This window comes from Condylostylus longicornis, unplaced genomic scaffold, assembly GCF_029603195.1.
Source record: "Condylostylus longicornis isolate FDR11 unplaced genomic scaffold, ASM2960319v2 ptg000010l, whole genome shotgun sequence".
Taxonomy (NCBI): domain Eukaryota; kingdom Metazoa; phylum Arthropoda; class Insecta; order Diptera; family Dolichopodidae; genus Condylostylus; species Condylostylus longicornis.
In genome coordinates, this window is record NW_026577979.1 from 10,315,546 (window position 1) to 10,340,117 (window position 24,572).

At 24.7% G+C, this 24,572-nt stretch overlaps 3 protein-coding genes across 5 annotated transcripts; 1 reads left to right on the forward strand and 2 right to left on the reverse strand.

Moving 5' to 3' along the window:
• Window positions 1-497: 497 nt before the first annotated feature.
• LOC129618742 (cytoplasmic dynein 1 light intermediate chain 1) lies at window positions 498-3,730 on the reverse strand. Of its 2 annotated transcripts, XM_055533704.1 has the most exons (8): window positions 3,650-3,716; window positions 3,373-3,583; window positions 2,535-2,725; window positions 2,073-2,473; window positions 1,788-2,017; window positions 1,597-1,708; window positions 1,346-1,531; window positions 498-1,288 (listed from the first exon to the last, which is right to left on the reverse strand). In XM_055533704.1, exons 2-8 carry the CDS (start codon window positions 3,456-3,458, stop codon window positions 1,037-1,039), a joined length of 1,458 nt encoding a protein of 485 aa, XP_055389679.1. In that variant the 5' UTR covers window positions 3,459-3,583; window positions 3,650-3,716; the 3' UTR covers window positions 498-1,036. The 2 variants fall into 2 exon arrangements, with proteins under 2 accessions (XP_055389679.1, XP_055389678.1); XM_055533703.1 differs by having other exon boundaries at window positions 3,373-3,730.
• A 2,788-nt stretch (window positions 3,731-6,518) lies between these two features.
• On the reverse strand, window positions 6,519-8,077 carry LOC129618999 (NECAP-like protein CG9132). The gene is made up of 5 exons (XM_055534044.1): window positions 7,878-8,077; window positions 7,527-7,732; window positions 7,259-7,449; window positions 7,009-7,193; window positions 6,519-6,946 (listed from the first exon to the last, which is right to left on the reverse strand). Exons 1-5 carry the CDS (start codon window positions 7,958-7,960, stop codon window positions 6,889-6,891), a joined length of 723 nt encoding a protein of 240 aa, XP_055390019.1. The 5' UTR covers window positions 7,961-8,077; the 3' UTR covers window positions 6,519-6,888.
• A 1,235-nt stretch (window positions 8,078-9,312) lies between these two features.
• Window positions 9,313-23,150, forward strand: LOC129619179 (protein lifeguard 1-like). Of its 2 annotated transcripts, XM_055534309.1 has the most exons (4): window positions 9,313-9,406; window positions 9,548-9,685; window positions 9,746-9,827; window positions 21,675-23,150. In XM_055534309.1, exons 3-4 carry the CDS (start codon window positions 9,764-9,766, stop codon window positions 22,565-22,567), a joined length of 957 nt encoding a protein of 318 aa, XP_055390284.1. In that variant the 5' UTR covers window positions 9,313-9,406; window positions 9,548-9,685; window positions 9,746-9,763; the 3' UTR covers window positions 22,568-23,150. The 2 variants fall into 2 exon arrangements, with proteins under 2 accessions (XP_055390284.1, XP_055390283.1); XM_055534308.1 differs by having other exon boundaries at window positions 9,548-9,827.
• The last annotated feature ends 1,422 nt before the right edge of the window (window positions 23,151-24,572 follow it).

Consider the following 24,572-nt stretch of genomic DNA (forward strand, 5'->3'; position numbering starts at 1 on the left):
TTGGAATACACAACTTGTAGCCTGATATTCTTTTTTTTTATATATTTTACATTAATTTAAATTTTTCTTTTTATTTCATATATGTATTTTATAAATTAATATTAAAATATTAAAGTGTTGCTTAACAACATGGCTACTTCAGAGTTAATATGATTTGCTTAGTTAATTTTAATATTTATAGGATTTTATGTTTTCGTTCTATTTTTATTTTGTATTTAGACATGTCTTTTTCTAACTTCAATTTTTTTTTAATTTTTATTATATTTTTCAAATAAAATAGGTAATTATTTTAAAGCTTGTTAGAAAAGAACGGCAAAAATGTACCCACTTTTTAAAATCTAATGATTAGAAATTTTATTTTATCTAAGATTTATTTTTACCACATTGTTATTTTTGGAAGAAAGCATAATAATTTCAATATTTATAGATTATTTTTAATATTTTCTTTATATGTATATGGCAAATTAATACATTGAATATTTTCAATTTCAGTTAAAAATGTTTTTAAGATTTCCTTCAAGTTCTTAATACCTAAAATATTACAATTTTCATTAATATAGGATAAATAAAAAATAAGATTTTTTTAACATTTCTCAAAATAAATTCACATTTTTAATTAATATTACATATTATTCTTCTTAACTTTGATTAAATCGCAAAATGAAATACCTAGATATGATAATTTCCAACTTTACTTAGATTTTATTTTTTTATTTTTTTTAAAGTACATTTATGCCGCATAATAATAAATAAACTAATAAGTATAAAACTATAACTATTTATTTTTTTTTTAGTATTTTCAATTTCAAGGAAACATTATTTTTTTATATTTTGAATAAAAATTAATTTTCTTTTAAAATTCTCAATTTTTACTAAATTTCACATTTTCTTTTTTCCAAATTTATTTACTTAAATAATTTTATTAACTGTACGTTACTTTCCTATGTTTCTTTATCTCTTTTTTTATTTTGTAACTTTCTTTTATGAAAAAAAAATTAACTTACATAATAAAAATTTTATACATTACATTATATTTTTAGCATTCACTTTGAGAAAAATCTATATCTTTTTTGACACTCCTTGCCAATCGATCTAATTCAGCGGCAGCATCATTTCTAATAGCTAAATTATCAGATGTTGCAGCGTCCGTTCCATTTGCTGTCGGACGTGGAGATCCTAGTGACGGAGGTGTAGCTGGAGAACCAGATTTTTTGTGCAATAAAGAATTAAAGAAATTAGCTAACACACCTTCTCCACCAGGTGTTGAGGGATTTAATTTCGCGTCAACCTATGCAAAATATGTTTATTAAAAATAAGAAAACTTTACAAAAAATATTCGACTCACTTTTTTACTTGGAGAGCCCTGAGACCCTGAAATAGGATTTCTCGAAATTGGAGATCCCTTTAAACCACTTTGGCCTAAAGGCGATCCACCTCTTTGTGCCTGTTCTTGTTGCAAAATTTGTTGCTGTCTCAATAAGAATGCTTGTTCGTCTTCTGTATGAACTTCAGCTTCTCTACTTGAAACCGTCTATATAAATGTTTACACAATGTTTAATTAACAATTTACATAATACAATAAAGCATAAAGGCTACCTTTCTTGAAGGTGGTGGCGCAATCACATCTGTATAATAATCCTCGGGTTTACATGAGTGCATATTTTCGTGTAAAATACTAATTTTCTTCAAATTATCCCAGCCAGCCGGACTGTAACAAAGCAAAATTAATTTTTAGAATATAGAAATTAATTTTTAGGATGGAAAAAATAACTAGTCACAAAACTTACATCAATACAGCATCTTTTTCAACGACTAGTGCAGGTGTACGGAATGGTAAACCATAAATTCGATGTGTTAAATATTTATATAAGAGATCACAGTTCTTATCTTCCTTAACACTAGTGTAAAATAAGGATGCGCCATGCTCTAAACAAAATCTCCTTACCCATTGTTGTATATAATCAAAATGTTCATCCCTATAATCGTATTCTTTTTCTAAGGTTGTCATATAATCGGTCTAAAATTTAGTATAATTAATTAAAAAAGATCGCCGTTTCACGGACATGTTTTACCTTTGTGACAACAACAACAATATCAAGGCCTAAATTAATCAAAAGTGCACCTTCAGGTAATGGTAACAAATCATCATCATCAACAGAATTATTTCTAACCGTTCTCTTTATTGGCGAACTGGGATCCAAATCGTCGCCAACTTCACAATAACTTTGCCACGAAGTCACCAAACGTTGCTTTGCCTCCTCTTTTTCATCCTTTTCTAACTTTAAACTATCTATGTGTTTTTGCAAAACTTTAATCCAATGCTGTAATTGGTCTAGCCATCCCCATGGCGTTGTCATTGAAACTGTTAAAATAATTAATGTATGTGCATAATTTGTTTCATTAAGCGCAAATTTCAGTAAATTTGTATGTCCTGGATCCCCATCCAGAACCCAAACCCCTAATCTTGTCATGTCTAAAAATAAAATAAAAACATGCGTAAAACCCTTCGAAATTTAAATTTATGTTTTCTGTACCATCTCTATATTCATCTTTTACATCTATATAAGCGTATTCTAAACCAGATCCTTTCTTCGGATCTTCTACTCCTTGCAATTTTGCAATTAGTGTTGTTTTTCCTGTGGCATTATCACCTAATACTAACAATGACTTATTTGATGGGAGCTTTGTGCTGCTTTGTTTTTGAACTTCATTCAAAATTGCGGACCTTTAAAATATAAATTTAGAAGAAATTCCAATTGATTCATTAATACATCTAAATGATATTATTTAAAAAAAAAAATTTGCATGATGAGATCTGAGGTTTATTTTTCAAATTTGCACGTAAATGATAGTTATTTAAAAATACACCCACACAAAATCAAAGTTTTTCAATATAAATTTAGTCAAGGGGGTTATATTTTATATTAAATATACTTGAATACATATAACAAAAATTTTAAAACAGTGCATATTTTCATAGTTTGAATGAACTTAGTTTAACCAAAAATGATTCAATCAAATTAATATTCATCTCATAGATTTGTTCATACCTTATTAAGCTATCGGGTAACGTTTTTGAAGAAAATATTTTAAAATTATTCAATTTTTAGAAATTATTAAGCATTCCATTTATTAAACCATTAAAATTATGTATTTGAATTAAAATCTGGAAATTTTATTTACTTTTTTTTTAAAATGAAAAATAAATTTTGACAGATCTATATGTAATAATTCGCAAACTCCAACTTAGCAAATATTAGTCATCGCTTATTAAATCAAAGTTATCTTTAACATACATAACTTCTGAATGCATTTGTGGCAATTTTAAAGAATATTCGCTACCAAATTTAGTTTAGTACATAATTAATTTACCATAAATTTTCTTTAGAATCCACTGCATCTTTTTTCTTATTAGATGATGTCACTCCGTTTGCTATTATTTCTGTTTCTATCGCCATCTTTCGAAATTTTTCTCACGTTTCGTAAAGAAAAATTTTCTTCCTTTCTTCTTAATACAATGGAAAATGTTGATGTCACAATTTTACTTTCTTTTTCTTCGAATTTCTTAACCCACAATTTTGTCCTTTTAAATTAAAAAAGATTAAAATTGAAAGGAAATTTGGATTCCCAAATAAATTAGATTTGTTACTTAAGACTAACACTTTTTTTCGATTATATTATTTTAATATTTTTCCTTCACTCGCCCATAAAAGAAAAGTCTTGAGCAATGCTATGACTATGAGTGCGTTCAAAAATTCTTCTGATGTGTCACTGTCAATTTATGAATACGTCAATTTATTTTCATGTTTTCAGTTGTAATGTTTGCGTCTCTGTGCATCCTAAGGTATTTATGTAAAATGAACTTTCTTAGTAAAGTATAAGCTATAAATTATGACCAATGAATTGTTTTAATTTAATTTTCTTTAATTTTTCTTGTATAAATAATTTTTTTCTTTCTTTGTACTAATTATCTGTACAAAGAAAGAAAAAAATTATTTATAATATACTATATTATTTATATATACTAAAATCAAAAACTGCAGTTAATTTCAGTTTGTAAATTATAATTTGTTTGTTTCGTCTCCAAAACTACAATTTACTACAAAAAAAACAAATATAATTCCATTTTTTACCAAATAACATGGTTCCTTACCATTAATTTTTTTTTAAGTTTTATCATTAATATCATAAATTTTGAATAAGAACTAAATATCTTATGGAAACAAGTTTTGAAGTCACGTCTAAGAGATTATTCAAGAATGCGCAAACACGAGATTTTAAATTGTGCATTTAAATATCTAAAAAATGTTCAGTTTTTTCTTTATGCAAAAATCAAAATTTACCTGTCTTCACGCAACTTTTTCATCACGATTGAGATACGTGTCAAAAAGCTTTATCGGCAAGGGAAACGAAACGCATGACAACCATTGATGCAAAAACCGTGTTTTAAACAAATTTTTTGCGCAGTTTGCAATTCTGAAAGCTATGCTGTTATCGGCCGATTCACGCGTTACGCGAAGATATCATTTAGAAATTGACGGAACGTTTTGTTTCATGTACGTTACGCGTGAATATACATATGCATAAAGATACACAAACCATTCAAAGTTTTTATAAAAATTTAACCAAAATATGTATTGCAGCATGAAACGAGTCAGTTAAACTTTTTGTGTTAAATGGATATTTCCGCTATCTAAGAGGTTTACTTGATTGCATATATTGGTACTTACCTACATACCTTTAGTTTCATTTTTGTTTTTTGGTTTTGTTGATTTACGCAAGACAGACGACCATTCATTTGCAAATATGATATTCCCTTTGTAAAAGGGTTAAAAAGCATAATATTGCTTAATGGTTTTTGTAGATTTTTAAGGGAATCGAGCAGAGCAGAAGGTCCACCACAGCCATTCGCAACTTATTGTACCCTCAATGATTAATCTTTCTATATTTTCTTATCTCTACTAAATCCAATTTATAGTAATGGTTTCTCAATTATGTATGTTTGGTTCAACTTTAAAATTTTAAATAAAAAATATTTTATTTAATACTGGTACTTTTTGAAATTTTGTATTTTATTGCCAATATACACATATTTTTTCAGTTATGTATCTATACATTAAATTCAAAACAAAAAAAAAATTTAATTAATATTCATGTAATTTGTATTTTGATAAACATAATTTTTTAAGTAAAACGTAAAAAAAAATATAGTACTTTTTTTCTTTTGCTTTATTTGGTAAATTGATCATTCAATTTACTGTTAATATAAGAATTAATTAAACAAAAAAATATTATATAATTTATAAAATGGTATAGAATAAATTCCTTTTTAAAATAAAATTATCATAATTAACAACAGATTTAAAATTGAAAATTTTTGGAATGTAAATCTGAAACAATAAATAAACAAGTAAAACCAAAATTAAACATATTTGTTTTTTTTTACACTTTCTTTTAATATTGTAATATTGATCTACAATTTTAAGATAAGTACATTTTATTATTTAAATTGATAAGCAAAAATAAACCTATTCTTGATTATTCTAATTTTTAACAAAATAGATTTTAATTCATAAGTAATAATGAAATAGAAAAAATATGATTCTTTAATAAAAAAAAGGATGTTAAGAAAATAAAGTTTTAGTTTATATTTTATACTTACATTCAATTCGAGTTAAGGAAGAGTTTTTCTTTAAAATATATGTATCTATTTTTTATTGTAATGTTATAACCATTATATTTGTTTTTTATTGTTATTTTTGCTACCGTTCAATCTAATATGCTTCTAGAAACAAAAATTTTAATATAATTGAAATTACATAATTTCTAAAATATGATTTACATTTTCCAAATATGTATGTATGTATATAATTCTGACATCTAATTCCGAATTTATAACATTTTTTTTGAATTTCTAAACAAAAATTTTTAGGCGCAAGTATAATAAAGTTTTGTTATATTCTAATATTTTGCTATTCTCATTTAAAATTAACATTTTTTTTTTAAATTTTGAGCACTTTTTCTAAATATAATAGTTAGTAATTTTGATTTGTATATAACATAATAGCTGATGATTTAATTTTAAATTGGAAACAACAAAAATATTTGTTTGGAATTTGTATACGACTATATACATTTTGTTTTTTTACCTTTGAACTGATTGGATATAATTAATAATTTCAATGATTCAATCGATTTTTCTTTTTTTTTTTGGAACAGTACCAATTTGTATAATGATTTATCAATTATATATCATTACTTACTTCAAAACAATATTAAAATCAAAAATAAAAATATAAAACTAGCATAAAAATTATCCATTTGCGTTTCTTTACTTTTTAGTTTTAATGTTTTATTTAAAAACATTTAGAATAGTACTCATTTTGTTATGAACTATTAACACATCTCATAAACAGGAATTTAATTCTACAATTTTTTTTTTTGATTACTATATAGGTAAGTATATTGTTTTTAATATAATTTATATACATTGCGATATATATGCAGAATAATTTTAATATTCTTTACAATATATTGTGTTTTATATTTTACATAAAAAATCAATTCATTTTAATATAACATTACATATTTCGTTTTTTTTTTGTGTTTTTTATATAAATTCATTTTTGTAACAATATGTTTAGCTATTAATTTTTTATATATATATATATTTACTTTTTATAATAAAATATTCATTGTTTTTGTTTTACCTTTTGCTTTTTCAAACTTTATGCAAATTCAAAGCAACAGATTTGAATACCGAACAATTTATATTAAACTAAAAGTATTACTTTTCTAAATAATTTTTTTAAGAAAATTATTTAAAAAATATTAAAATGTTTTTTTTTATATTTATGGTGTAAGATAGTTGAATAATCAAAATTTTATTTAGAATTGTACCCAGTTAGAATTAGCAGATGAATTTTGAGATTGTTGTCCTTGAGAGCTTAAAACAAAAATTAAAATATTTTTCTAATATTTGTTATTATAGTTTTGAAAATGCATTACCTTGCTGAAGTGTAATCGCCCCATTCTGTTCCACCTGGCGGTCTATGAGCTGGTGAAGAAGTTGGACTCCTCACAGCTCCAGCTGGAGGCGGAGCAATTTTAATGCCACCTGGTGGAGGTGGTAATCCGCCCCCAACTGCACCTCGTGGTTTCGTACGAGAAGTACCTTCACTCCCATCTTTTTTCTAAAATTTGAGTATATTTTTAATTATTCTATTACAGAATCTACGCAAATTTTATAGTTTTTTACCGTAATTTTCATATTAATTTTTATAGTTTCACCTTCCTTAAACCCTAAGTCAAGTTCCTGTTTTGGTTCATTTTTTTCTTTTTCAATTTGTTCCTGATTTTTGACCCATTTAAAATGATCTTGTAAAGCTACATTTAAATCAAATGAATCTGATCGATCACCAAAACCTAAGCCAAGAAATGCTGACCGACCTGATAAAACATTTCAAGTTTTTATATTACTTTTGTTCTACTGTAGAGACGTGTATATGTATTTTAATAAAACTTACCACTATCATCCTGTACACGAATTACAAAATACCTAGAACTGTCTGAAACTGCTTCAACGGCTACACCTGGATATGTTTCAATTGGACAATTAGCGTAGAGTGCACCACTCATTTTGTCTTCTAATTTAAGAATGCAAGAAGTTCCTTTAGCTACCAATCTCATACGTCCTGTCCAAGTAGGCTCGCTTAAATTCCAATCAGCAGCTCTAAAAATATCATTAATAATTGTTTTCACAATGTCAAATAAGTATTTCCAAAATAGAATTAAAGGTAACAAATCTAACTAAAATTGCAATTATGGTAATTATTATTGTACAAAGTCGAAAAAAGGAAATAAGAAATATTTTTTACCTGTATCCTCTATTACTAGCTTTTGGTGGTATTTTGTAAATGAATACTTCTGGTTTTACAAGTAAAACACTTTCGTATTCCATGATTATTTAATCGTTTTTTAAATTTAAGATTTTACTTAAGCTTAAGATAACAAACCAAGTCTTTTGTTAGTTTTTTTATTCTTTTCTTATGAAAAACCTTGATTGACGCACACAAAAACTGAGAATTTTGACATATGATATGACATGACAAAAAAAGGATGAGAAATACACGCCAGCTGTAATTGTTTTGTAAGATAATTTTAATAATTACAGCGCCACCACATTAAAAATAGTAATTACATAAATTTATAGCGTATTGTCTTTCCGAACAAAAATTAATTTACTCGAAACAAATATAAACGAACTTAATTGAACATATTTGTTCTTATAAAATATTTAGTTTCTTTGAATATACAATTGAATTTATTTTTAATTAGGAACGTCGAATGTAAATTAAAGCTGTCTTATATTTGCTTGAAACTAATTTGGATAATTACGTTGTGAATAGCCACAAAAAATTTTCGATATTTCACTTTTAAAAATAGAAATAGCGAAAAAAATCTAGCAAAAAATTTTATTATGCATATACATATTTCCTTTCAATCAAATAGTGACATTAATTCAAATAATTTTATAAATCAAATTTTTCAGGACTTTTTCGGAACCAATAGAACTTCGTACTAATATACTAGTTTATCATATTACATTCTATTCTCTTTTGAATAGTGTAATAGTATTATCTCAGCACAATTGATTTATCTGTCAGAAAGTTAAGTTTTCCCACAACAGATTTGCGTACTTTGCACGAATTGGAAAAGACTGAAACTTCATGGTTATTGAAGTTGATAAATTATTATTAATTTTACAATAAGTTAGACAAAATCTATAAGAATATAATAAAATGTTTTTATGACAAACATTAACCAATATTGTTACAGCAAATTGAAAGACTCCAAAATAATTTACGCTTTTTTGATAATAATTGACATTTTCTTTTGATTTCGCAAGAAATTTTGCGTAAAAATACTATAAATATTTGATCTAATGCAAAAAATAATAATCTTTCTACTTCTAAAGTTTCATGCAATGTCATAAATGTGTAAAGTGCGAAGTTCCGATGTATTATTAAGTCAAATACTATCAAAATGGTACATCAATATTATAACGAATAAAAATTTAAGAATATAAAAATTTTATTTTGTTTTTTTGTTGTATGATTTTTTTTGTTTAAGGATTTTGTTTCTAATTTAATTTTTAAATAAAAAATTATGTACTCATTTACATTTTAGGGATGACACAAACCATTTGAATTTTTTTGTAAAGTAAATCTACTTCTTTTTTATCAAAGCGATTTTTAAAACACATCGGGGTTTTTCGGCTGTCAAGCTAAAGGCAGAAGTCAAAATATCAAACGACATTTTAATATTTTTTTAACATAGTTTGTTGGTATAAAATAATCTAGTAGTTTCTTCTATAGAAATCAGTAGAAAAATTTAAGAAACTAAGGTAATTAGAAAGTGTGTCGTAAAAAGCAAAATAAAAAATTTTATAAATTCTACAAACGGGTTCAATTTAATAAAATTAAAAAAAAAAGTATTGTGAAAACAAAAAATAAAAATCAATAATTTTTTATTCGATTATTTGCAGTTAACGAAATAAGCTGATTTACTGTATAATTTTCGTGTGTGAGTCATCTTAAAAAGAAAAAAAAAAGAAAAAGAAAATCAAAAGACGATTCCATCTTTATTTACGTTTTATTGTGGAAAGCTATTAAAATATTAATAAGTATACTAAATAATTAAATTTGTGTTAAAGTATTTTTAAAGCAAGCAAAATTCATTTAAGAAAACTAATAAATTAAAGATGTACGATCCCAATCAAGGATATCCGCAAGGAGGCTATCCACAAGGAGGATACTCGCAAGGAGGTATTTTTTTTACTAAAATGTTAAATCATTAGAAATTTTTGTGGTATAAAGTTATTCAATTTAAAAAGCAAGGGATTTTATAAAATTGCAATTGTGAAATTCAGTTTTCAAATAGGTACATATCTACATATACCTGCATTTTCAACGAAATATTGCTTACTCAGTAACATGTAAATGCTGAAATAAATATGTATAACTATGTACACCATAAGTATATAATGTTTACTGATGCACTTACAAACATCATACGTGTAGAAATAATTGCTAATTTATGTAATGTATATATATATATATGTATGTATTTATATGTAATATAATATAGTCGTTACAAAGTTTTCAATGAAAGTATATTTTTCTTTCTCGCTTTTCACTTTGTAATGAAAATCGTAGTCAATGTGAATTCCCACAATTGTATTTAAAATTTTATGTTTGCCATATTTTTCTAATGGAATCTTGGATGTAGTTTGTGAAACTAGAATTTTTATCTAGACAATTATTTTTATCTGACATTTCCATTAGGTATATTTTGTTTATTCCTTATGGAAATATTTTTTACTTTAAATAAGTATTAAGTCATCATAAGATATTGATGAGGTTTAATTGCAACTACCTAACCCATCCATTTACTGACTAGGTATTGGTAGTTAGGTAACTACCTACCCACATCGCTACTTTTTTCTGTTAGCATTCACAAAGGATAGTATTGCGTCTAAAAGTTGCACAGGTTTCGGGAAATTTAATTTACATAAAACACAATTTATTTCAATACTTTATTTTTTATTATTGGGACATTAGTTAATATAATCTATCTACCTAAATAGCTACCGATTACAATCAATACTAGAAACATAAGGAAGTGGCTGCTTACTTAAATATCTTCCCATCTATCTATACTCCTCAATGCAAAATCAGTTTAGGAATTATTTCTTTAAAAAAAAATTTTTTTTCAAAAAAATACATTAGTAGATTCCTAAAATCAGAAAAAATTTAATATTTATTAACATTTTATACTGATTTTCACATCCCGCTGGGTAAATCAGTATTAATGGTCTATATGAGAAATAAAAGTTTTGATTAATGAATTTTGCGAATCATGTAGATATTGGCAATGATGTTTTCTTGTACACAATATTAATTTATAAGCAGTAACTAAAGTATCATTTATTAACATTTGTATATTACTTAAGTATATATTTTTTCCAAACTTGGAAAATATGTAAATGCATGAGTATGGAGGTTCCGGAAGGTGTACCGAGGCTTCCTCGGCCTTCCCGCAAGGTCTGTAAACACCTTCAATTTCTGGGCCATGCCTCCTAAGGTGACACCTAAACCTACAATTAGCCGTCAAGATACCAATTAGAATTTTCACCTGATTCTGGCCAAAACCTATAATTTTCCTAAACTGCTTGGTCGTAAACTCCCAGAAGCTCCTTTCTCTGTCGAAGCCCCGGAAGGCCTCTCCAACCTCCGAACGCCGCCTCTCCATTTCTTTCCTTAATTCTCCTCGAATCACGTGTGGTCCGCTTCCGTATAAGAGCTCCGGCCCAAGAGGAGGCATATATGTCTCCTTCCTCGTTAGCTGGTAAAAAGTCGACTGCCTCGTTTCCTTCTGAGAAAAAATTCAGCGCTCTGATGGCAGCTTGACTGTCGGAAATAATCAATATTTCTTTTTCCCGGTATCTTAAACGTATAACTTACTACTGCTTGAATCCAATTACTTCACATGACTATTAATATTTAAATAACGGTTTATGTAAATCGCGCATTATTGTGATTAATTATAAAAATATCCATAGCATTTAAACCTAGTATGTACATACATACTTATAGCATTTTAACCAGTCCAGTAAAATTAATAATCTTGCTTTTTGAGCATATGAAATACAATTTCAATTTTATTTTGGAACACTTCAGTTCTTCGAAAATCAATAAAAAAAAGAGCAAAATAAAAAAAAAATATTTTTTTATTTCTTTCTAATTGTTTTTTCGTTTTTTTTTTAAATAAAAATTAATTATGAATTTTATTCCATTTTGAAAACGAAAGTGAGGTATCATAGTAGCCAGAAATAAAATTTTGATTTAATTTTTAAAAGATTTATTAAAAGTTTTATTCATATCTGCTCTTTGCATTGTACTCCACTTAAAACGTTTGTTTTAAAAGATAAGAATAAAAAAAGAATGTTTTCAAATAAAGGCAAAAAGTTGACGCGTCATGTTTTTTAGATTAAATTTAATACATACTTAATAATGAATATTAAAAATGGGAAAAAATAATTATGACGGGAACTTCATATTTGTAACCAATTATATAAAAGAATGGAAGAATATTTATTTTGAGGGTGAGACGATGATTAAAACGACAAAAACAACGCTTGATGATTCTGGCAATAGTATGGAAAGTAACTATCAAAACTATTGGATGGATTTTAAAAAACTCAAAACTTTTTTTTAAAGCAAAATACTTTTGCTTAAGTGGTTATATTCCACACAAAAATATATTAAATAATAGAAACAATAAAATCACTTAGTAAAAGGCTTTATAAATTCAATTATACAGCAATTTCTACAGGCTGAGTTGTTAATTAATATCGTATTAGTACTGTAATTTTAAAGCCAAAGCAGTTTCTAAAGAACCATATTTTCTTTGAGGTGTTGAGATACATATTATATTCAAACATTTCGAAATCTTTTAGAAAAAAAATCAATTTTTTAAAATAAAATTTTAAATTCTGTAACGAAATATCAATACTTTTGAATAATGTTCAGCCAACTAAAGTAATCGAATAAATAAAATATTATTGAATATTATTTATTAATGCTAAAAATAAAAATAATTATAATTCAAAATAGAATTTTACTTATTGCTAGTTTTACCATTATGGTTGCACATTTTGTCTTTGAATGCTATTGTTGCATATTTTTGAGTGCAAATTAACTCAAATTTTCAATAGAAAAAATGTGGATGGTTTCTTTTTAACCGATAAGCAGAAAATCAGATTTTGATTAAGAATAAATATTAATACAAATTTTCCTATTCTTAGTACTAAATTCAAAACAGTTGCTATTGAAAATGAAAAAAAAAAATTTAATTTTGATGTCATAAGTACGATAGGTCTTAATTACCTTAATAAGCTTCTAATTTTTCGTTTTTTTTATTTATCTATTATTTAGCATTTGCAGGAATGTTGATTTGTTTTTATTAATATTCTTGTTTTATCAGATTATCGATTTGTATGAGGTTGTATAACTAAGAATAACTTTCTGTATTATGTAGAATTGCAAAATTTTGGTCATAATTTTGAAAAATATCGATATGATTTGTTTGTATGCTACGAAACGTAGTATTTATATAAAGTTTATATACCTATATTACATTTAATTTTATGATGTAGCCGAGACATATCTAATATTAAGCTAATATAGAGAATATCATAACATCTATGTATAATACTAAACATCAGTCAATAGTATAACATCAAATAATTTTTTGATTCAAAGGTGACATTTGTATCATGATTTCATTATCATCAGTGTTATAAATGAAATGACAACTTAATTATATTTCAGGCTTAATTGTGAATAATTAAAATATTTTGCGCAAGTGTAAAAGATAAGATAATATTTTTAATATTGATAATGGAAGTATGCAAACTTAAAATTTTAAGTATGCATACTTAAAATTCAAAATGACTTTAAATTAATTATATAATATTCGTAAACAAAATATGTGTGTTTGAATAAATAAAAAATATTAACTAGAACTTTTTTATAAAATACAAATTTAGGACTATTTCAAGTTTTTTTCTTACAATATATTTTAAGTATAATTTTTAAAGCAAAGAAAAAAAAATGTATCAACCTGTTAATACAAATGATCAGGAGCATTTAGGTAAAAATAAATAAAATTTAATTTATTTATTAAATTAAAAAAAAAGTGTAGACATTTTACTTAAGGGGCGTTTACATAATAGCCATTAGATTAGTAAATTTTTACTTAGGTACATAAAAAATTCACTAAATTTTCGGATGAAATTCAATATTTTAAAAAATTAATAAACTAAAAATGTGTGGTAACAAAACATCTGGTAAAAAATTTATTTACATGTAGTGATACTCGTATACATAATGATATATTAAAGGAGAAAATAATTGTACGTTTAAATGTATGCTATTGTTGTTTCGAAGGTTTTTTAATTTTGTTGATAATTTAAGTACTTAAATAATTTTTAAAAATGTGTACACACATACAATATGTTTATATACTATAAGTATATTAATTTGTTTATTCTAATAAAATATTTTAAATTCATGAAAAGACATTAATTAATATTTTAATATTCGTGAATACAAAACCCTCTATACATTGTACATATATATGTACATAATTGTATTTATAAGCTAGTAAGAATTGAGGTAAATTTGCGTTATAAATGTGACAATTTATTGTTTTAATGAGACCGGAAAAATTGATTTTTCTTTATTTTTTATTTTAATTATGATTGATATTATTTTTACAATTTTTGTTAGTGTTAGTTAAAAAAAATATATGTATTTTGACATAATTTTGTAATTCATAAAATTCATTAATTTGTTATCAATTTTTTATATATAATAGGGTTTTTCTTTATCTCTATTTAATTAAGTAATACAAGCTTTAGCTAATAATGAATTTTAGAATCCAAAAATCCAATCGATATTTTTATAATGTGAATCATAAAATAGAATAAAGCTCGTTATTTTTATCATTCAAGTGTAAATAATATTTAATAGATATTTTAAAATTTCTGATTTTTAATCCGTTCAATTCAAAGTTTAGAGATATAATAACAAAATTATATGTCTATGTATTAATTTTAGTATTTACGAGCAATAAATAATATCTGGTTATAATAAAATTGTTTGCTGAATTTTTGCTTTTTACGGGGATACGATTGAAAAGGTAGATTATAATAAAAAAGAAGAAGGATAATTAAGCTCGTGGTCAAAAAATTTTTTAAGTATTACAAATTGATACGATTAAAGTGATTCATAAGGGTATTGTGATAAATTATATTTATTAAAATTTAAATTTTTTACTATTTGAGTTATGAATCTCCAAAATATAGAATTAAACTATTCAATTAGCTTAGTTAAGAGATATGTATATAAACTCAATTTATAAGTACAAATTTGTGTAAGCTCTAGGGTATTCTGAAATGTGAATATAAGGAGAGTGCAATATTATGCTGAGAAAGATTTTACAGGGCTATCCCGTTTATGATAGTTTAAATTCCATTCTAAAGAGAGACTGTCATACGCTTGAAAATATTTTGATAGAATTTTTACAATGTATTTCTTTTACAACAATTTTTTTTTTATGTCAGAAATTTTAAAAATCTTGTTTAGGTTTTCCTCATCTAAAGAAAATAATTAATATGATTCTGTTACCGTTACTGAAAACATAATCACAGAATACATACTGTTAAATACTCAATTGTGAAAGTTCTATTCATATGGTGGATGTGTTTGATTTTTCGGAACCAGAATATTTTTCATACCGAATTCTTATTTCGATAATTTTGTTAAATTCATCAATTAATACTCAATTTATTAAAACGTTTACGATAAGAATAACGAGGACATGATTATCATCTTCTCCTCCAAGAGAGTTTTTGTACTGTCACGTAAAATTTTTTTAGATTACCTATTTAATGTTAGAAAATATACAATAACTTATAAAAAAATACTATAACGGAAAGCAAGCAAATTCTTTCATTCATTTCTAAAATTCAAGTTTTCATATTAAATGGGTTTTCATATTATATAATAACTAATGACTTCATGTAAATTTTAATAGCTCACACAAGTAAATAAAATTAACAAAAAAGAATTTTGATATATTTGGTTGCCTATCTAATACAAAATGCTTTCCAAGTGTAAACAATAATATTGTATGTACCTATAGGCTATACATACGTATATACTTATAATATAGAAAAATTTACAGTGAATTTTCAATATAACGAAACTGAGTGTAAACCTCCAATATAACGAACCTTAAATATACATTTTTTTGTTTGAAAATCTTAAATAATTTTTGGAAGCCTAAATAAATTAAGAGATGATGACTAATACTAAGTATGTATTTGAAATTACTTTATTCAAATATGGTTTGGCCAAATAAATTCTGGCTGTTCCAAATTTCTGATTTTTTTTTGTATTTGTAATAATTTTTTAATTTGTCCGATAAGCATTCCGATAGTAGTTCATATGTTCATTTTAGTGGGATTTTGCAATCAATAAGTTAATTCTGGTCGTTTTTTCCCCACAGGTTACTTTATTCCGTAATTTATGCCCTAGTTAATTCAATTAATTATTATAATACAATTTGGTAAAGTAATAAGTAATTTGTGTTTCAATACCATATTTTTTTTTTGAATGTTATTGTTATTGAATTCAAATTTTTTATCCAAAAATTTTATTAATTTTTTCTTTTTATTGTTTCCACATGTCTGGTTTGGCATATGTTTATATAATAAATAAATTTATTCTTTAACTTTAAGATCTATTAAATATAATTAAGGTGACCATATTTTGGTAAGCAAGGACAGATTTTGAATAATTAACAATCAAGATTATTAAAAAATACATAGTGGTTAAAGTTACTTCCTATTTATATCGGAATCCAGGATCCTTAACAATAATATTTCGTTAACAAAATTTATTTCCATTTTGCTTACATCACAAATATGTAATTTCACAATAAATCCACTATTACATATTTTTAGAAAACTTTTAAAGTACCATAGAAAAAAAAGAAGCAAAGAATGTTTTTTTTTTAACTAAAAAATCAAGAGAACAAAACCATGCAATATTTTACAACGTCATGCAAATATTTTATTGTCCACTAAAATAAAGCACAAATGGTCACTGCAAACATAATAGTAGTAGTAGTAACACACACTTTTTTTTTACACACACATTTTTTTAATAATTTTAGAAAATATTTTCGAAGACAAAACAATCTTTTATTTCATATATAGAAATTTTGTTTTGAAATGATTGTGACATCAATAATTCTTTTATAATTCTAAATCTATGGTGGTGATTGTAATAAAATAGTGGATTCTTGTTTTTGATCGACATGAATGGCGTATTATTGCGATTTTAGTATTACATGTGTGGCCAATATATAGCTTTATTTATGTAACATATAATATCATGATAAATACCTGTTTTAATATGAAGTGTTAAAAAAATGAAAAATAATAATTGTACTAGGTATTTTTGAAGACAGTTATTGTATTGAGAATATAGTGCAGTGATTTTCAACATTTTTTACATTGCGAACTTGTTTCACTTCTTAAGGTTTAATAGCATTTTATCAGATACTAAAATACGCATTAAATTATATTTATTAGTATCTGTAGATATAATAGTAGACATAACTTATTTTTGTTTCAAAAATTTTAAAAGATTAAAAAGGCTAATCAAATGCCGAATTGAAATACGCATTGAATATTTACTTATATGAATAGCATTTTGTTACACTAGATACGATACGTAAATTAGATGCTACCCTCATAGATTTAAAGATAGAATTAATATAGTAGGTGCCAGGGCTTATATTCCTTTCAAGGAAATTTAATCTTATTTAGGAATTCTCAATTTTAAATTTCCAACAAATTTATTTAAGAAATCAGTTGTAGTTCGGAAAAATTTACTGATTTGAGTGATGCAATAGTTCTGATTATTTTTTTTCAATACATATTTTAGGTAAGGTTGAACAATCTCATAAAGACTTCTTGAAGATTTTTTTTGCTTCTTCACTGCTAGGGGAAGCATAGGGCTAATGCATTGATAGTCATGCTCCAGTTTCATTACATCATAGAGTTTTTACTGAGAAGATGACTAGCCTGCCGTAGTTTTTTATGATATAAGTATATATTTAAGGTTAATAGTATTTATTCTTTGTGTCTTAGTTTTTAATAGGGAATATTAGGATATATGAAAATTACTTGTGTATTGGCGTTTTATTTCATAAGTATGGTATTTTAAGTAATAATATTGAATATAATTTTTTATAGTGACTTGATCGGAGTCGGAAACCGAGATCCCCCAGTTAAAGGACCGATGTCCATAACCAATGCATCAATAGTCAGGTTGACTTGAAAAGTAATACACATTATTTGACTAGATAGTTTTTAGGCTATCATTTAGAAGAAAAAAAAATATGACAAACTCGATAAGTTTAATTGTTTATAAGTGAATAAAGGTAAACTTATAAGTGCATAATTGATTTAAAATTTTATTTAACTATCGAAGATTAGTTAGATGTATGATGCAATTTATTCAAGAAATTACTATGTGAAATATTTCAAAATTAATGTTGATGCACGAACATATATTGAAATATAAATTGGTTTACTTAAGTAAAGTACAAAAAATAATTATTACACATTATTACGTAAACCATTACTGTATGTAAAATTAACCCCGCTACTGTAACCATTACTGCGTAATGTCATATAGTGTCACGTCACCAGATTATTTATTCAAAATTTATTATTTCATCGAAATTCTAGCTGAGATCAATTGGACTAAAAAATAATGTTTGCTCATTTCAATATTTATAACATTGAAAGTAATTTTAAGAAAATATTAATAGAAAATATAAAATTTTCTTTAAAGTGTGTTTATACGAACATACACACATCCATAATACATTAAAAATAATTATATTCGCTTTCATTACTTTTTACCGACCCCATTGTATACAATGAAGTAGGTTATGTGATTGCACCAAATTTTAGATGTCAAGTTTTACTGGAAGACACTTCTTTGTAGTAGGGAATCGTAAATAAACTACTTTTAGAGGTCTACCTTTAGATATCTCAAGTTCGGCTAAATCGATTTTTATGAAATTTTATATTTATGAGTTTATTTTGGCTATGGAACGAATTTGTTAACTTTTGGAATATATCAGACCTCGGGATCTTTACCCGGGCGAATTTTACATTTTTGCGTATATAAAGAGAAATAATCAACCAATTTCCTTGAAATTTAATATTTAAATTCGGGATATTAAAACAATGAATCTATAAATTTTTTGAAAAGATCAGGGCTCGGAAATCGAATTAGGGGATTTCACGGGATTCCAAGAGGGGGATTCCAAAAATTTACACTTTTCTAGATATTTTAATTAAAATCTTGCTAACTCCCTTAAAATTGAAAGGAAGTATTCAAAGGTATTTTTATAATCTTCTGTAACATTTTTACTAAACTAGTTTGCGGTCGGTTATGTGCGGACCACATCAGATTTTTATTTTTATTCTCAAATAGAAATATTCATATTGATACAAAATTACTTAAATACTTAAATTTTAATTTAATTGGATTTTAGCAAAACATGAGCTAATATACTATGTACATACATGCATATGTATATATACATATTTGTTTGGAAATATGTATTTGCTTAATATCAATATAAATAAATACAAGTATAAAAATTAAATAATGAAAAGCTTTTCTTTATTAAAAATTTTAATTATGTACTTCCTTTTTTTTTTAATTTTTTGAAACGTTACACTAATTTAATCAGTTATTTGATAAAAACATGATAAAATTTCCACGCTTTAAAAGAAGATTCGATAAAAGACGAATAAGAAGAGGTGTTAATTTCATTTCCACACATTTTTTTATACATACATATGCATACATATGGACACAAATATATATTAATATTTCATTTAAAACTTATTGAAGCAGATAGTGTTGTTATTGTAATCATATAAAATGCAATATTTGTGATATAATTAGTTGCAATATTTATAAATTTGCCATATCTTTTATATATTTTATGATTCCTTTTATCTAAATATAAAAATATAAACGGCTAAAGGTCTTATCATTTCACAGGAATATTAAACGTTTTTTATATCGTTATAATAATATAAAGAAATCGCTTAACTAAACAGAATTTTATTCGTGTTTATAGTATGGTTGATCGTTTTTATGTTTGCAAAACAATGATTCATTCGTTCTATTTAATAAGTACACGTATTTTATTTTTAAAAATGCATGAACATTGGTGCAAATACTTAACTTTTAAAATAGCAATATGTACATTGTATATATAAATATGTATCTATAAATTTTGTATAAATTTTTAAATGAATTCATTTTCCAGGAAAGAATGCATATTTTTTTTTTAGATTGGTAATTCCCCGGCCGTAAAATCAAAAACAAAAAAAAAATTTCATTACGTCAATTCAAACTTTTCTTATTTGATAATTTACTAGTAATCTAGTTGAATTTTTTGATTAAATAATTTATGTACGAATAAATAATTTACATATACATATGTTCGAATTTTTTAAAATTTGGTTTGTGGTAACGCACTTTAATTACGTACATAAACAACACATATGTAATACAGTAAAAGTAAAAAGAAATGTACGCTTAAAATAATTGCATTATTCATTTAATTTCATTTAAATTAAAGCCCTTGCAGGCATAAAATTTTTTGTTTTGTAATTTCAGTTTGATTGTTCGCTTGAATATAAACCTATGGAATTCAAATAAGCAATCAAACAGTTTGCAGAACTTAAAATTGCATGTCTGCCAGTGTCCTTAAAATACTTTTTTTTCTAGCCACATAATTACTTTACTTTTATAAAGCAACCTAATACTAGCATCTATAAATATAAACAGATATTTTGGCATAAAAACCTACAGAAAAACTTATAGACACATTCTGAACTTCAATAGCTCGTAAAATTGAAACGATAATTTTTTTCCCAATTTGAACATAACAAATAATCGCTTTTTATCAAAAATAAATGCACAGAAAGGTTAAATTGAAAATTTGAATAATATTTGAAAGTTAAATTGAAAATTTGAATAATATAAACAAACTTATATAGTTTGTTAATAAACTATTAGCCAATACTTGAACATATTCTAGTAAAAAGTAAAACCAATAACTTGTTCATTTAAAATTTAAATTATTGTTGATATATTGTTGAATATATATATTGTTCATTTAAATTTCAAATAAAATTGTATTTATTTAATCTTTAGATTATTTATAAGTTATGGAGTACTTTTATTAGAATACATACCAGTGCTAAAATAAATTCAATGAATTCGGTATAAAACTTTTTAAAAAAATTTGTAATTAATTTGAAAACAGTAAAAAATTTTGTTGAAATTTTCTTTCAAACAATTTCGATCAAATTTTTTTAAATAATTTTTAGCAATTTGTTTTGTTTTTAAATTTCTTTAATTCTTCTAACTTAAATACTAACTTTTTATTTTAGCTTCAATGGATGTACTAGATCCAACAAAATTACCTCCAGGTTAGAATAGTTTTAAAAAATCTATGGTACACCATACCGAACTTCACTGATAGTTTAAATTTTGCACATTTTTGAAGTTTAATTTAAGAAAATCTATTTAAAATTATTGAATCATGAATTCTATTACATTAAAATGCACACAAAATAGCACTATTTAGAAAAGACAAAGTTCTAAATGAACACGAACATACTATTTATTTTAATTAATATAAGGTTTATTTAATAAGTCTATAATATTAATAGGATTAAGAAATACTTCAAGCTTTGATTGACTGAGCAATATTGAAATGCAAAATATCTATGTATTTGCAAACTGAAAAAAGTACATAATATGTACTTGCACTAAATATACTTAAATTCCAATTCTTTTCATACATATGTATATGTATGTGTATTATTTGAAAAAGTGGCTACGTGTATTGCTTTAATACATTTTTTAAAACATACTTACAAATTTGCTTTACACAAAAATTTTAATATTATTTTTTTTTTTTGTAATTTTTAGGTTATCCACCACCAGGAGGCTATCCACCACCACAAGGCTATCCCGCAGGAGGATACCCACAACCTGGTGGTTATCCACCACCAGGTGGATATCCTCAACCAGGTGGCTACGGACCACCACCACAACCAGGTTTTGTACCCCCCGGAGGTGGAGGATACAGTTCGAGTGGATATGGATATGATCCAGAAGCTGGAGCTTCAAATGAAGATATAAAAGGAATTGGCTTTACGGATGAAAGTATTCGTAGAGGTTTCATCAGAAAAGTATACAGTATTTTAATGATTCAGCTAGTGATTACATTTGGTATTGTTGCTTTGTTTGTGTACCACATGCCAACACAAATTTGGGCTAAAAACAATTCGTATATGGTTTGGGTTGCATTAGGGGTTTTATTCGTTACAATGATTGCAATGGCATGTTGTGAAAATGTTCGTCGCACGGCACCAACGAATATGATATTTCTGGGTTTGTTTACGCTTGCTGAGTCATTTCTACTAGGTTTTGTGTCATCAAATTATGAACCAGATGCTGTTGTCATGGCTGTTGGTATAACGGCAGCTGTATGTTTGGCATTAACATTATTTGCCCTGCAAACGAAGTGGGATTTCACGACATGTGGCGGGGCATTGTTAGTAATACTAGTCGTATTTATGCTATTCGGTTTGATTAAAATATTCTTGCCACATTCAAAGACATTGCAATTGGTATATGCATCACTTGGTGCGCTCATATTTTCATTTTATTTGATTTATGATACTCAATTGATGATGGGCGGAAAACATAAATATTCAATAAGTCCAGAGGAGTACATTTTTGCTGCATTAAATCTTTATTTGGATGTTATTAATATTTTCATTTACATTTTGCAAATAATTGGAGCTTCTAGAGACTAGGAATCGGAGTAAATATAAGATTTTTAAGAATGTGTGTACAAGGAGCTGGATTTCATTTATTGAATTGAAAAGAATACTAAAATAAAAGAAATAGAAAAAATTGATTAAAAAGAAATTTAAAGAGAAATTTTTTTATTATTTAAATACTGATCATGTGTACAAGATAAAATAGATATTGAATGGAAAATCCCCCTCTTTTATATGTATATATTTTTTTTGGTAATTTTTCTTTTTAAGAGTTGTGATAAAGAATTTAAGACAAAACAAAAACGAAATATGTAGTAGAATCCATGAAAATTATTATTTATCCTTAACTATAATAGTTTTTTCTGTAATATATTCGTAGCATACTTATCGGCTTTAATTTTTTGAAAGGGATAAATATCAAGGTTTTCGAATCTTTATATGCATAACCTTTTCAAAACTACATATTTTTTAAAAATAAATAATTCTGAAAATTTTAATAATTTCAATTTACTAAATTTTTTCCTAAATCTAAATGTTGCATAATATTTAAAAGTCATTTAATACATGTTAGTTCATTTCCTCCAAAGCCACTTCAAACCTTTGAAATTATATATATAAATATATATATATATATATACGTTCATCAATCTTTTAAAATTGTGAAAAAAAAAATGGAAAAAAATAAAAAAGAAAAACTAAAAAAGTCTAATATTATAGCAAAATTACTTGCAACAAAAAATTTTTACGAATATTAAAATGAAAAATAACCAATTCAATAATATTAATGAGTGTCTTAAATAATTAGTGAAATATAAATTGAAATACAATAGAAAATCCAAGTCTTTAAGTCAACAAAATTTGATATTTCAAACATTTATCAATAATTTTTAAAAGAAAATTATATAATAAAAGTTTTATCTCAAACTTAAATAAATATTATTATACTTAACATTATTAATAAACCAATAAAAAAAAAAAAACAAATTTTCAACAATTTACGAAAAATATAAAAAAATATACAGAAACATAAATTTTCTTGCTTAGTTGTATAACGTTTACATTTTATTTATAAAATTTATTTAATGTGTTTATAATTGCTAATAATTACACTTGAATATAATAAAAAAACCTTTAATATATAAATATAAGAATGCAATTATATATAAATATATTATATCATACATCAATTAATTCATCAATTTTATTTTGTAACACCAAAGGATTTAAAATATTAAGTTAAAATCTTAATGTACCTCATTAAATTCAAATTACAAATTAATTAAAATACATTTTTTTTTAAATAATGAAATATTTTATAATTTACGAAATGTTTTTAATTAAATAGGTATATTTTTATTTATTTTTAAAGAATATACGTTAAATAAATTTAATATGATTTAATATGTTTAAATATGTTTATTTTTTTGGATAAGTTAAAAAAACCTTAATAAACTATTTGGGTATTTAAGATCTTAAGAAACCATTGGATTAGTAATGCATTAGTATATTCGTTATATTAACACTAAGACAAAAGATCCTACTGAATGCTTGAAATGTTCAAAGTTTCTTATATTTATATTTATAAACTGAAAATATTTTAAAACTATTGTAAATTAAATTTTTTATAATTTTTATATTCAAATAATTATATTAAATTATAACTAGAAAAGACAATAGAATAATTTACAAATTAAAATTCCTTTGAATTCATCAGAGTTTTCAGAATTTTTAAAGTAATAGGGACAGTGTTTTTTTTAATAAACAATAACAATATTGTTTTTGCAACCAATCAGAGTTTATTTATATCCGATATCGAAGTGAGGATACGAATGTAAACACCAAAAACTTGGTTAGGGGCTTCGATGTTTCTTAAAACCTTATTGGAATATCAATAATATGAAACTATAGAAATAATATATTTTCTACCATTTATGTTAAGTAACAGAATGAAAATGAATAATATACATATTAATTTAGATAGAATATTATACATTTGTTAAACTCATTTTAACTACATAATTTATATAATAGTTAAAAT